General features: G+C 42.5%; 1 protein-coding gene across 1 annotated transcript; it reads right to left on the bottom strand.

Moving 5' to 3' along the window:
• Positions 1-570: 570 nt before the first annotated feature.
• Positions 571-12,523, bottom strand: LOC116377288 (netrin-G2-like; the record flags this gene model as incomplete). Its single annotated transcript, XM_031838888.1, has 9 exons — positions 571-900; positions 996-1,085; positions 1,167-1,310; positions 1,507-1,674; positions 10,475-10,498; positions 10,664-10,836; positions 10,953-11,191; positions 11,356-11,501; positions 12,265-12,523. Coding segments are annotated over 9 exons (1,371 nt in total), but the record flags the coding sequence as incomplete, so codon positions are not given.
• Positions 12,524-13,663: the final 1,140 nt, after the last annotated feature.

Raw genomic sequence — 13,663 nt, 5'->3', positions numbered from 1 at the left:
TGCAGTAAAAACAATACTTAGTCTGTAGTTAAAACAATACTTAGTCTCCAGTAAAAACAATACTGACCGTAAATAAAAAAAAGTTTATTTTTTTCTTATAAAAAGAACAAATTACAGCAAAAGAAAAACAGAAGAAAAACAATAACATACACACACACACTTTATATATAATGATATATATATATAGATACATATTAGTATTGTCTTTATTACATTGCCATTTATTAATCCACATAATCCAGCCAAACACAACAGAAACATTTGTGTCCATAGTATAATTAGTAGTATTCATGTTGGTTTACACACCTTCTGTTTTCAGTGTTGATGGGAAATGTAGTTCCTCAGTGTATTTTATCAGTATATTGACCCAGACAGCTGAGTTCTCCTGTTGTTCTTCCTGCATCCACACGCAATGCATCCTGGTACATGTAGGCACATCTGTACTGAAGTGAGCTGAGACTATACTGAGGCTTAAATGGACTACATTTACCATCAGCACTGATTCATCCACATAAAAGGCTTTGAATGTGAAACGTTCTTCACAGTTTTTTCTTATTTTCTCATCTCGGTTCACAAAGTGAAGACACATTTATTTAGTCTTTAAATGTGATGACTCAACACGTTACAGGAGATGAAGAAACTTCCTCACAAGTGAATCCAGGTGGACCAATGTGTCATTTCCCTTCCTGTTCAAACAAACATTTACATCCTCTTCAATATTCATTGCTCTGACATGTCATCAGTGGGCGTGGCCCGGGGTATGTGGGCATGGTTAACGGAGGTTGTAGGAGATTAGACTGAGAGTCAGCAAGTAAAGGTGTGAGGTCGGAGAGGAGGAGCTCCCAGCGTTGTTGAGGCAACCGCTCTTTTTAAGACAGACCTTCTTCTCACAGAATGCACCTGCACACACAACATCATCATGACACCTGAGCTGTGACATCATCAGTCCCCGCCCACATTACCGGAGCTGTGACATCGTACAGATGTGTGTTTACCTGTGAAGCTGTCCGGACAGACGCAGCGCTGGAGGTCGACGCAGGTTCCACCGTTCTGACAAATCAAACGCTCCTCATCACACACGTTCACTGAGGGACAACAAGGATTGATTATTAATATTATTGATAACATCAAGATTGGTTCTGACCTCAACCTTAAGCCCCATGTACCTGTGCAGCTGGCCCCGCCTTCTCTCCAGGTGTATCCAGGCAGACAGGTGTCACAGCGCCTCCCTGTTGCTCCGTCTTTACACTGACAGAGACCAGAGTCAGAGCAGTGAGGAGACGCACTGCCCCTCCCAACACACTCACAGTCTGAGGACAGACAGAGACGTCTTCACCATCATCATCATCACCATCATCATCATCACCATGATGATCATCATCATCATCATCACTATCATCATTATTATTATCACCATCATCACCACTGTGTGTATATGTGTATATGTGTGGGTGTGTCTGTGTGTGCGTATATGTGTGTATGTGCGTGTGTGAGTGTATTACTGACCAACACAGACGTCCTCGTCCTCCAGTGGCAGTGAGGTGTTTCTATAGTATCCGAGGCGACAGTACTGACAGTTCTGACCTCGTGTGTTGTGTTTACAGCTCACACATGTGACCACGTTGATGAAGTCGATGTAGCTGCAGCGGTTCGAGTGGCCGTTACACTCGCAGTCTGACAGAGACACAGATACACCTGTCAGAACACCTGGACACAGCTTCACGCATCGTGACCTCACAAGTAATATATGACATCATAACTGAAGTGAAGTGTTGCATCATATCGTGTTTGCTCTTTTTCTTTTACCTGCTTCCTCTGTTTTCCACTTACCTAGGAGACGAGTTCCTGGAACTAAATTTGGGATAAAACATGATTTTCTGTTTTGTTTTTAGTTTTATCTTCTACGTGTGCAACATAGTGTATTTATTAGTGCTGGGCAACGACTACAATTTTTAATCGCGATTAATTGCATGATTTTTTTGCAATTAATCGCGATTAATCTCATTGTTATGCGCAAAGTTCAATAATGAATTCAAAAGTAGTGTATTGCTCACTTTTATTTTGAAAGTGCTGCTATATGAACTAAAGGTCAATAACATTTGGTGTAAACACTTTAAACACATCAGGTTCTTGTTAGCAGCAGTATTCCCTTTACACAGCAGCAGTTATAACACAGTTATAATGATTCTGATTAAAAATATTCAGCCGGTGTTCACAACTTTATCTTCATGTGTGTAAGAGATGCAATTTAAATATACACCTTGAAAACTGCAAACCTATCTACGTCATGTTTTTATGTTTGTTAAATTCTCAGTAGTGATAACTAAATGATGCTTATTATACATATTACAAACAAAAACACTTTAAAAACTCATCATTTCTTTTTTTCTTTTTTTGGTATTTTGGTCAGACACATATGCAACGCTGATTACCGTAATATGTGTGGTATTTGTTATAAATGTACGTTGGTACATAGAGGGTGATAAGAAGCTGTACATGGAGGGACTTAGGACCCAGGGGAATGTAGGTGAAGCATGGAACCTGTAGTCTATACCATGGCAGTAACCTGCATGAGGAAGTTATGCTAATAAAGAGTTGCAGCAGCAGCAGGAAGTGACGCCACACAAACACAGCTGTTCACCGCTCGCTGCCCGGTTCTTGTGTTAAAAATGTCCACTTAATAATCAATAAAAAACTGCATTAACGCACGATAAAATAATTGTCAGCATTAATTAATGAATGTGTTAAATCGATAATAACGTGTTATTATCAATTTGTCACCTGTCTGTCTGTCACCCACATACGGGTGACAGACAGACAGGTGAGAGCAACATGAAGGCTGAGGAGACAGGTGTGTGTTTGTTTGTGTCTTGTATTTCATCTGTAGTGAGTATTCTTTCAACTTGAACCTCTTGTGACTTACAATTCACTTCATCACAGTGAATTGTAACATTTGTAACAGCGTTCGTTAGTATTTGGCTCCGCCCTCTCGTGTCACGTGTGCAAAAAAAACAAGGTGGCGACCCCCACACAATGCTGTCCACACAACAACCGTCCACCAACCGATGGGTGGCGGTACGGTGACCAGGTCCACTTCTTAAATAAGGTCTATGAGAGGAACCCGTTTACGATCGCATCTGCTGTTCGTGGATAAAATAAACAGGAACACAACTTGGTTTATGTGGTGGTGTCCATTTAAAGAGGGAAATGGAATCTGTTCCAGGACCGGGACAGGTTAAGGGGGTCAAGACAGGTGAAGGGGGTCAGGACAGGTGAAAGGGACCAGGTGAAGGGGGTCAGGCTGTCAGAGGTGGTCTTACCCTGGAAGGTGACGTAGGCAATTTTGGACAGCTGACTGAACTTTGGTCCTCCTGGAATCAGAATCTTCTGGGTCGCTTGGAAACAAAACAATATGTGTAACCATTGTAACGGGCATGTAGCAGTAGAGGTCAGCGGGGGTCAGACCTGCTACTGAGCTACTCATGACAAGCGAGGAGCAGCAGGTCTTTGTATTTTAAGTACTGTTACTACTACTGCTACTTGTACTACTAATACTCCCACATAAGGTCAGCCTCTACTAGCCAGTAGGGGGCTCTTCTACGACTGTTTCTTCATGTTTACCTTTTTTCTCGTAGCCTTTGTCATCTTTCTCCTTGTTTTTTTCTTTTGTTTCCTCTTTGGCCTGAGTGACTGTTTGGTTCAACAGAGAAGGAAAGATTTGAAAATGTGTAGGAAAGAAGTTTATTTGAGTACTGTTTGATTTATCAACACGTGAAGCTGCTTCTGCTGCAGCTGCTCTGATAGAAACTCAAGTTTACAGAGTCTATCTGCAGGTTTTCAGTTGCATGTAGAAAAATACATCTTCTTCAGCATTGTGTCTCTTTATTGAGACTCTAGCTCATCAATTCATTGTTGCCAGTACTTCATGTGTAACATCCTCCAAGAATAAATGAGCACTTACTTGAGACCTGCTTGATGTCGGTAATCTATCACAGTGAACATCATTTACTGATGTAGAAATTGTTTCGTATTTGTGCAGCATCCACATATATTTGGACCCAGGACAGGGTCCAACTTTCTGAAGCTCTCAGCCAAATATAATGAGGTCACATGACAACTACTAACTCATCTCCAAGACAATGGCGTAAATCCATTCACTGAAGAACGCCACAATATGTGACGTCAAACAACGACATGTCACCTTCTGCACTTTTTGTTATTTTTTTTGTTAAGCTTCTTTTTCTAAGTTCAAGAATGAAGCTCAAAGTAAATAAGAAAGAATGTCTGAATTTGCAGCCAGTGTTCTGAGATATATTGTACACTTTATTCTCCGTACCTTTCTCCTCTTTTGGTTTGCCCATCTCCTCTTGTTCAGAGTCTTTCTTTTCATCCAACTCTGAACCTTCTGCTGGTCCACCGGCAGCTGAATCCTCTCCGGAAGACTTTCCTTTCATCTGAGCTGCAGACGAATCTAGTCCTTGATCATCTACTGCTGGAGGAAAATCCGGTATAGAATCTAGACCAGCACTTGTAGTATCTGGTTCAGGGGAATCTCGTCTAGTTGATTCCATTCCACCATTTCCTGCTTCCTGTGTATCTAGCCCTGCTGAGACAGAATCCAGTCCAGAATCGACTGAATTTGTTTCAGCAACAACAACAGATTGATGGGAATCATCTGGAACATTCCCAGGATCACCAACAGGCACTGGTCCAGAATCTGGTTCAGGGTCAGCTGAATTTGGATCATCCGGAAAAGGGAAGCTGAAGTCAACAGGGGCCAAATCACCAGCAGGGTCAGATGGATCTAAGTTGGTGGTGCTTATGTCTAGTACAGCATCACCTCCTCCTTCAGAAGGAGGCAACAATAATTCTTCAGGAGCATCAGCGGGAGGTACATCAGGAGGAGTTACATCTGGAGGAGGTACATCTGGAGAATGTTCATCAGGGGGAGGTACATCAGGAGGAGGTACATCCGGAAGAAGTTCATCAGGGGAAGGTACATCAGGAGGAAGTACATCCGGAGGACGTTCATCAGGGGGAGGTACATCAGGAGGAGGTACATCTTGAGGACGTTCATCAGGGGGAGGTACATCTGGAGGACGTTCATCAGGGGGAGATACATCTGGGGGAGGTACATCAGGGGAAGGTACATCAGGGGAAGGTACATCTGGAGGAGGTACCTCTGCAGGACGTTCATCAGGGGGAGGTACATCTGGGGGAGGTACATCAGGGGAAGGTACATCTGGTGGAGGTACATCTGGAGGACTTTCATCAGGGAGAGGTACATCTGGGGGAGGTACATCAGGGGAAGGCACATCTGGAAGAGGTACATCTGGAGGACGTTCATCAGGGGGAGGTACACCAAGGGGAGATACAGCTGGAGGAGGTACATCAGGGGAAGGTACATCAGGGGGAGGTACATCAGGGGAAGGTAAATCTGGAGAAGATACAGCTGGAGGAGTTACATCAGGGGAAGGTACATCAGGGGGAGGTAAATCTGGAGAAGATATATCTATCCGGATATCTGGAGTCCTAGAGGAGGGAGCATCCAGACGAACATCTGAAGGAGGTACATTAGGACAAGGTACATCTGCAGGAGGCAGATCTGGAGAGGGTACATTGGGAAGAGGTACATCTGGAGGAGATACATTAGATGGTGATTCCTCAGGTGGAGGGACATTGGGAGGTGGTACTTCCGTTGGTACATCAATAGGAGGTAAATCAACAGGTGGTACATCAGGAGGAGGTATATTGATCAGAGGGTCTACAGGAACATCAGGAAAAGTTGTGTTAGCTCCTGTTGCGGGTGGAGCATCTCCAGCCCGTTTGGTTGGGTCTGACCCAATGGATGCAGTATCTCCAGATGAAGCCCTGTCACCGGCTGGGGTTATTTCTGAGATGGTTGTTGTTGGTGTTCCAGTTGATGTTGTAGACCCATCAGCAGGTAAGGTAGTACTGGTGATCAAGTTCGTAGTACCAATCCCAGAGAGGGTGGAGTCTTTCTTGTCTGGTGAGGAGGTGGAGTCAGAGGGCGTAGTCACTGGGTCAGAAATAGACACCTCAGAGTCAGTACTGCGGCCTGGGATAGTGGGGCTGTTAGTACTGGTGGAACTGGAGATGCTAATAGTGGTACTGGGAGTGGTGGTGTCTGGTACTGTGGGAGCTGGTTTGTCTCCAGTCTCCAGAGCTGGACTGCTGGATGAAGATGTGTTCACTGTAGGTGCTGTTGTACTGCTAAAGTCTGGAAACGCATCTGTAGTACTAACAGTACTACTGACAGTGGTAAAAACTGTTGTACCAGTGTCAACTGTTGTAGTAGTAGAATATACACTAGCTTTCAGAAAGTCACCAGTATCACTTGTACTAATGAAGTAAGTTTTAGAACTCGTATCAGTCATGATGCTATTGATGGTGAGATCATTGTCAGTGTCAAATACATCACTAGTAGTACTTGTTTCTGCAGTAGTAATACTTAATTTGTCAGTGGTAGTAGAAGTACTGGCTGTATTTGTGACAGTAGGAAGACTCACTGTGCTTGTAGACTCTGCATCAAAAGTCAACATGTATATAAAAATAGTTGTGGATCTGTCTGTTGTTGTGAGGTCAGGAGTAGAGGTAGTAGTGTCAATAGTGTTAGAAGTAGTAGTACTGTCAATAGGGGTGGTATATTCAGTTAAAGTAGTAGTAGTACTGTCAGTAGGGCTCGTATATTCAGTCATAGTAGTAGTAGTACTGTCAATAGGGGTGGTATATTCAGTTATAGTAGTAGTAGTACTGTCAATGGGGGTGGTATAGTCAGTTAAAGTAGTAGTAATACTGTCAGTAGGTGTGGTATATTCAGTTATACTAGTACTGTCAGTAGGGGTGGTGTATTCACTTATAGTAGTAGTACTGTCAATAGGGGGGGTATATTCAGTTATAGTAGCAGTCATAGTAATACTGTCAGTAGGGGTAGTATTTTCAGTTATAGTAGTAGTAGTACTGTCAGTAGGAGTAGTATATTCAGTTATAGTAGCTGTAGTAGTAGTACTGTCAGTAGGGGTAGTATATTCAGTTATAGTAGTAGTAGTAGCAGTACCGTCAGTAGGGGTGGTATATTCAGTTATAGTAGTAGTAGTAGTACTATCAATAGGGGTAGTATATTTGGTTATAGTAGCTGTAGTAGTAGTACTCTCAGTAGGGGTAGTACTATCACGTACAGTAGCGTCAGTCGTAGTAGTGTCAGGAGTTATAATACTGTCAGTAGTAGTGGTAGTAGTACTTGTAGTAGTAGCTGTAGTAGCACTTGTAGTAGTAGCTGCAGTAGTGTCATTCACTCCATCTGATGGGGCAGAAGGTCTATCAGATGCTGCTGAGTTAGAATCCGCTGTCAGAGAAGAAGAGTTACGTCTCTTTAGTGAATCTCAGCTTTCTACTCTTTCAACTCTTTGCAGAACATGAAATATTGCAAAATGTTCAGTTTACTAGAATCTGAATAGGAGAAGTCCCAGAAACCTGACTCAGACCACGAGGCCAGCAGTAGACTTCAAAATAGATCACGTGTCATGACACTGTTAAGGTTTCTGTCAGCTTCAAACGATGTTATCTTATCGGGTTGTAGAGCTCAGGCTCAGGTCAAAGTTATCCTCTGGTGTTTTCTCCTGAACCAGAGTGAAGCCCACTGTGGAGTTTGAAGTTGTTTGTGTGAGCAGTTCAAACATAATGATAAATAACAATGAATATTTAAACACAGACTAACCCACCAAGCCTTAAACACTTAATTTTGGAGTCTACTGAGCCCTGAAACCAACGAGCCAATCAGTGAAACACATTCCACTCAGTCTGTAACGAGAATATCAACTTAACATATAGTAGTATATAAAAACAAAAGTATATAAAATATATATATAAGTATATAAGATATTTATAAGATTTATATAAGTATATACGATATTTATAAGATATATATAAGTATATAAAATATATATATATAAGATATATAAGATATATATAAGTATATAAAATATATATATATAAGATATATAAGATATATATAAGTATATAAAATATATATATAAGTATGGCAGCCCACTGCTCCCTATATACAGGGATGGGTCAAATGCAGAAGGCAAACTTCGTGTATGTGTATATGTATATGACAATAAAAATGGTTTCTTTTCTTTCTTTATAAGATATATATAAGATCTATATAAGTATATAAGATATTTATAAGATATATATAAGTATATAAAATATATATATAAGATATTTATAAGATATATATAAGTATATAAGATATATAAGATCCTCAATAAGAATCAGATTGTTCTCTTGTTATCACTTGTGTATGTGTGTGTGTATGTGTGTGTGATTGTGAGTGTGTGTGTAAGTGTTTGTGAGTGCGTGTGTATGTGATTGTGAGTGTGTATGTGTTTGTGAGTGTATGTGTGTATGTGTATGAGATTGTGAGTGTGTGTGTGATTGTGAGTGTGTATGTGTGTATGTGATTGTGAGTGTATGTGTGTGTGATTGTGAGTGTGTGTGTGATTGTGAGTGTGTATGTGTGTATGTATGTGTTTGTGAGTGTGTGTGTGTGTATGTGTTTGTGAGTGTGTGTGTATGTCTTTGTGAGTGTATGTGTGTATGCATGTGTTTGTGAGTGTGTGTGTGTATGTGTTTGTGTGTGCGTGTGTATGTGATTGTGAGTGTGTATGTGTGTATGTGTATGTGTTTGTGAGTGTGTGTGTGTGTATGCGTGTATGTGATTATGAGTGTGTAGGTGTGTGTTTATGTGTTTGTGAGTGTGTGTGTGTGTATGTTTTTGTGAGTGTGTGTGTGTATGTGATTGTGAGTGTGTATGTGTGTGTGTATGTGTGTCTGTGTTTGTGATTGTGTGTGCGTGTATGTGTGTGTGTATGTGTTTGTGAGTGTGAGGTGATTTACAAGGTAAAACTGACTAACACAGATTAAACACACACCATTTGTCTCTAAACCAGACACCAGTGTACCGTGAGAGATCGTCAGGTGTGCCGTGGGAAAATGTCCAATTTCACTTAATGAGTCCAAAAAAATATGATTTAGTTGTTGCAAATACTTTGCCATTGTTGAGCGTCTGAGCTGCAACATAGTGTCTGGCTAAGTAATAAATACTCTTCCGTGCCAGTGGGTGGCAGTAGGTAGCGCAGTAATGACGTGTTAATGGAGGACAGTAGAATGAAATGATGGGAGAGGTTGCGGTGACGAGACGAACAGCGATGGAGAAATATTTGAAAAGTAAAAATACAGACTCTGAACTGGGCCCTGGACAAAATAACCCAGATGAAATGCCGAGTAAGGATCAACACATTGAGAGACTTGTCATTCAATTGTCAGCATATATCCGGCCCTCGGTACAACGGCCCGCCAGAAAATATATGTTTATCATAACTGGCCCGCCACACCACAGAGCTCCGGGACGAGAAGTGGCGATGTGAGCTGGCTTTATGTGCAACATAACGAAGCAACTCACTGCGCTAAACCTGCAGCTTCAGGGACAGGGACGTGTGATCACAGACATGTATGATCACAGACATGTGCGATGCAGTAAAAGTCTCCATGTGTTCCCGACTGCGCATGTTGCTGATAAACTGGGTGCACTTGGCACAGAGATCACTCGGAGATTTGCCGACTTTGCAGCTCAGCAATTTAAATCTGAACTGCTCAGCAATCCGTTTGCAGTTGAAGTGGAAAGAGCACCTGTGGAGCTGATAGACCTCCAGTGTAATGACACTCAAGGCAAAGTGTGACTCTGAGGGCGCTGCACAGTTTCCAAGTGTCACCCCCAAAACAATGCCTTAACACACACCTTCACTCCATCTTGAGGGTTTCCACAGAACCTAACCCCAGATATTAATGAACTGGCAGCCAAGAAAAGATGCCAAACATCTGGCTCTGGTACGTATGCATAAAATAATGTGGCCTACCTCAACATGTATTCTTTTTGCACTTTGTCCAATATCCCTTCTATCCTGTTTATTAGATGGTGACTCTATTTGGCCCTCAACGTAGTCCCAATTTTTAATTTTGTCCCTCTCTGTGATTGACTTTGACACCATGGCAGATATGCAGTATTATGCTAAAAGGTGTCATTTTGTAACTTTTTTGGTTGTTGGTGTGCCGCGGGATCTTTGTAATGTAAAAAATGTGCCGCGGCTCAGAAAAGGTTGAAAAACACTGCTCTAAACGACAGATTAACTCAGATGTTTCTCCCAGAATGCACCATTTAACTGACCACTCATGTGACCAATCAGAGCGAGGGATTTGATGATGTAATACAACCAATCAGTCTTGACATTCATTTGAGTATTTCAGTTCCACCTGATTTAATTTACTGTGTTGTTGTATTTTAGTATTTGTACATGATGATGCAACACTAACCACATTAGTGAAGGAGGAGGTGGGGATTAAATGGAACGTGACAAACAGGTGAACAGGTAAACAGGTGAACAGTACTTACTGGCTGCTGTTTCTGCTGTCTCACCTGAAAGAGACACATGTTACTGTTTTATTCTGTCTGATGTCCACCAACTGATCTCTGAGTAAATGTGGTGTGTTCAGTACATACAAGTGTGTGTGTGTGTGTGTGTGCTGTCTGACAGGTACAGGTGTCGGCAGTGTGTGTGTGTGTGTGTGTTCTGGTACTTACAGGTGTTGGCAGTGCCTTTGGGCAGCGTCAGGTATGATCCTGGTCTCCAGCTGCGGGATTTGAACCCTGGTCCACAGAGCTGACAGTCTTGTCCACTTGTGTTGTGGTCACAGTCACACTGCAGCGTCGCATCACGTAACAAACACTGAGACGCATGCAGGTTACACTTACACCTGCAGGAAACACACAAAGACACACCAGGTGTTCTCAGGTGTTCTCAGGAGTTTTCAGGTGTTCTCAGGTATTCTCAGGTGTTCTCAGGTGTAGCTGGTTGTTAGTCTGTACATACCTTGCAGGTACATCGATGTTAGAAATAGCGTAGAAGTATTTGAGCAGGTTGTCTCTCTGGACGTAGGTCCCTCCCAGAGCCGGGCGGAGGAGTCTCAGTCGGAGGTTGGTGAAGCTGAAGAAGTCTCTCAGACCCTTCGTGGTCTCCATCCGGGTGTACAGGGCGTCCATGTTGATCAGCTTTGGACCTGCAAACACCCCGAACCGAGCTCGCACCTCGAAAACCATCATCTTCTCCTCCTGTTGGTGGAACCATGACAGCCAGCTGACATGTTTGTCCTCCATTGATTCTGCTTATTGTTCAATCTCTATTCTCAGTGACTCATATCATTTAAATAACACTCTATAAACTCATTAGTGTTATCTGGTTCCCAGTATGACCAGTGTCAAGACCAGTTACCCACCTTGGCTCCGACCCAGCGGGAGTACTGCTCGGTACAGATGACCCGGGTTAAGTTACTCGGTGCTAAGTCTGAGACCTGTTTAGGAACCATACCGAACACCTCCAGACAGTCGTCAGCGTAGAACTGATACGGCTGCCACGTGACACCTGCAACACAAATACTGGTTATTATGGCTCATATTACCAGTAACATGGTTCATATTACCAGTTAACATGATTCATATTACCAGTTAACATGGTTCATATTACCAGGTAACATGGTTCATATTACCAGTTACCAGTAACCAACCACGTACTGGTCACATGTGGATTTGGCATCCTCGTGGCTCAGTACTGGTCCGTGTACTTTTCTCTGGTTTGGGTCTGTGAAGCCCCGTCAGATTCTGTAGTAGTACTACCAGATAGTACTACCAGGTAGTACTGTCAAAATCAAGTCTATTTCTATAGTCCAACATCAAGTACTACTAGTAGTAGTACTGGTAATACTACTACCAGGTAGTTAGGGTAGTAGTATTACCAGGTACTAACACATCATTCAGAGTGTCTGGAGGGAACATGACAGTACTACCAGGTAGTACATGTATATGACAGTACCCATAATGCACTACTGTAAGCTCAACTACACCTGTTAGTCACCTCCCAGGGCACAGTGGTCCCCAAGAGTCTCCTGAAGTGGTGCTGTTGTTGGCTCGTCTGTAGCTTTTATTTTGAAGGGCAGCTTTAGCTTTAACAGGAATAGGCTCAATCAAGTGAACTTTCAACATGTGGGATTATTTGTTTGTATTGATCCAGATCAGAGACCAGATCTCACGTTGGTACCAGCTGGTGTTCATTGGACCGACTCGACCCCCCCCTTCCCCCCACATGCTGGTACCAGCTGGTGTTCATTGGACCCCCCAGGACCAATCACCTTTGTCCATAGACTTCTCCAGCACCATGCCAGTCGGTCGGCCGTACTCGAAGGTGACGACGATGTCGTCCACAACCTCCAGGCTCTTGTTCCAGGACAGAGTGATGTTGGCCAATAGGGGTTCAGGATACCGTGACCATGTGACCGTCTGCCAGTAGGTGATCAGCCCCCCCCTCTCCCTGTCTCCCATCAGCTGAGGAGGGTGAGACAGGTCGGGGCTGGAGGCATCACACTCATCGCTGCACAGGTACGGGTTCTCCTGCAGAACGAGAACACACAGAGAACCCAGAGGTCAAATACTGAGGAGATGTTTTCCTCTTTTTAAATGTTCTCATGTTGTCAGTGAGATGTTCAAGTGGATAGAATTTGATACAGAAAAAGCAGTTTGAGGTTGTAATTTTAAATGAGTAGTATGTGGTACTACATGGTACAATACGGTACTAAGTCTGAAAAATAAAACTTCTAAAACTTTCCACGAACTGTCTGTTTGAGTTTATAGAGGAAGATTTTAGAGAAGATCTTAAGTATCAAACACGACCTTTCATTATTAAAGACTACTTTATTACTCTGTCATATTATTTTAAGTAAGCAACCAATCTACTTCCTGTTTACACCGGCACCATCAACCCAGTGTACGTGAATAGTCACGTGATATTGGTTACAAACTCTCCCGCAGTGTCTCGGTATCTGTTCCCTCCTGATTCAAACAGGTTAAAGGTTCATCCCTCCTCTAGTGATAAACCAGGCTGCACCAACATGCTGAATACTATTGAGCCCCGTGACACTACTCCTTCACCAGCCCATTTCTCCAGACCATCATTCCTGCTTTGTAAAAGAAAACAAAAGCCCAAACAGAGAATCAACTCAGACACGCCCCCTTGAGTCTCACCAGAGAGGATTTGGCTTTTCTGCTTTTTTGCTGCATTGAAACCGTACCGAACCGTACCGAACCGTGGCACCACTGTATCGTACTGAACCGATATACTGTGTATATATATATATATATATATATATATACAGTATATATACATATATACATATATATATATATATATATAAGAATATATGGAGGTTTTACATGTTTATTTAATAACTGATCCAGTATACGAAGTCTAGAAAGCCGTCAGTCTGTTGATGTCGTCTTCTTCCTGTTTTCTACCAACAGATGGTATCAAAGTAAAGACGTATATAAGTATATACATTATATAAGTATATAAGATATATAACATCCTCAATAAGTATCCACTTGTTCTCTTGTTATCACTTGTTGGATTCGGGTGGTGTGTCTGTGTGTGTAGGTGTGTGTGTGTGTCTGTGCGTGTAGGTGTGTGGGTGTGTGTGTGTGTATGTATGTTTGTGTGCGTGTTAATCTGCTGTGTGTGTGTGTGTGTGTGTGTGT

The sequence above is a fragment of the Anarrhichthys ocellatus genome, unplaced genomic scaffold (assembly GCF_004355925.1).
Source record: "Anarrhichthys ocellatus isolate YVR2014 unplaced genomic scaffold, GSC_Weel_1.0 scaffold1097, whole genome shotgun sequence".
NCBI lineage: Eukaryota > Metazoa > Chordata > Actinopteri > Perciformes > Anarhichadidae > Anarrhichthys > Anarrhichthys ocellatus.
This window is presented reverse-complemented; position numbering and strand designations above follow the sequence as displayed.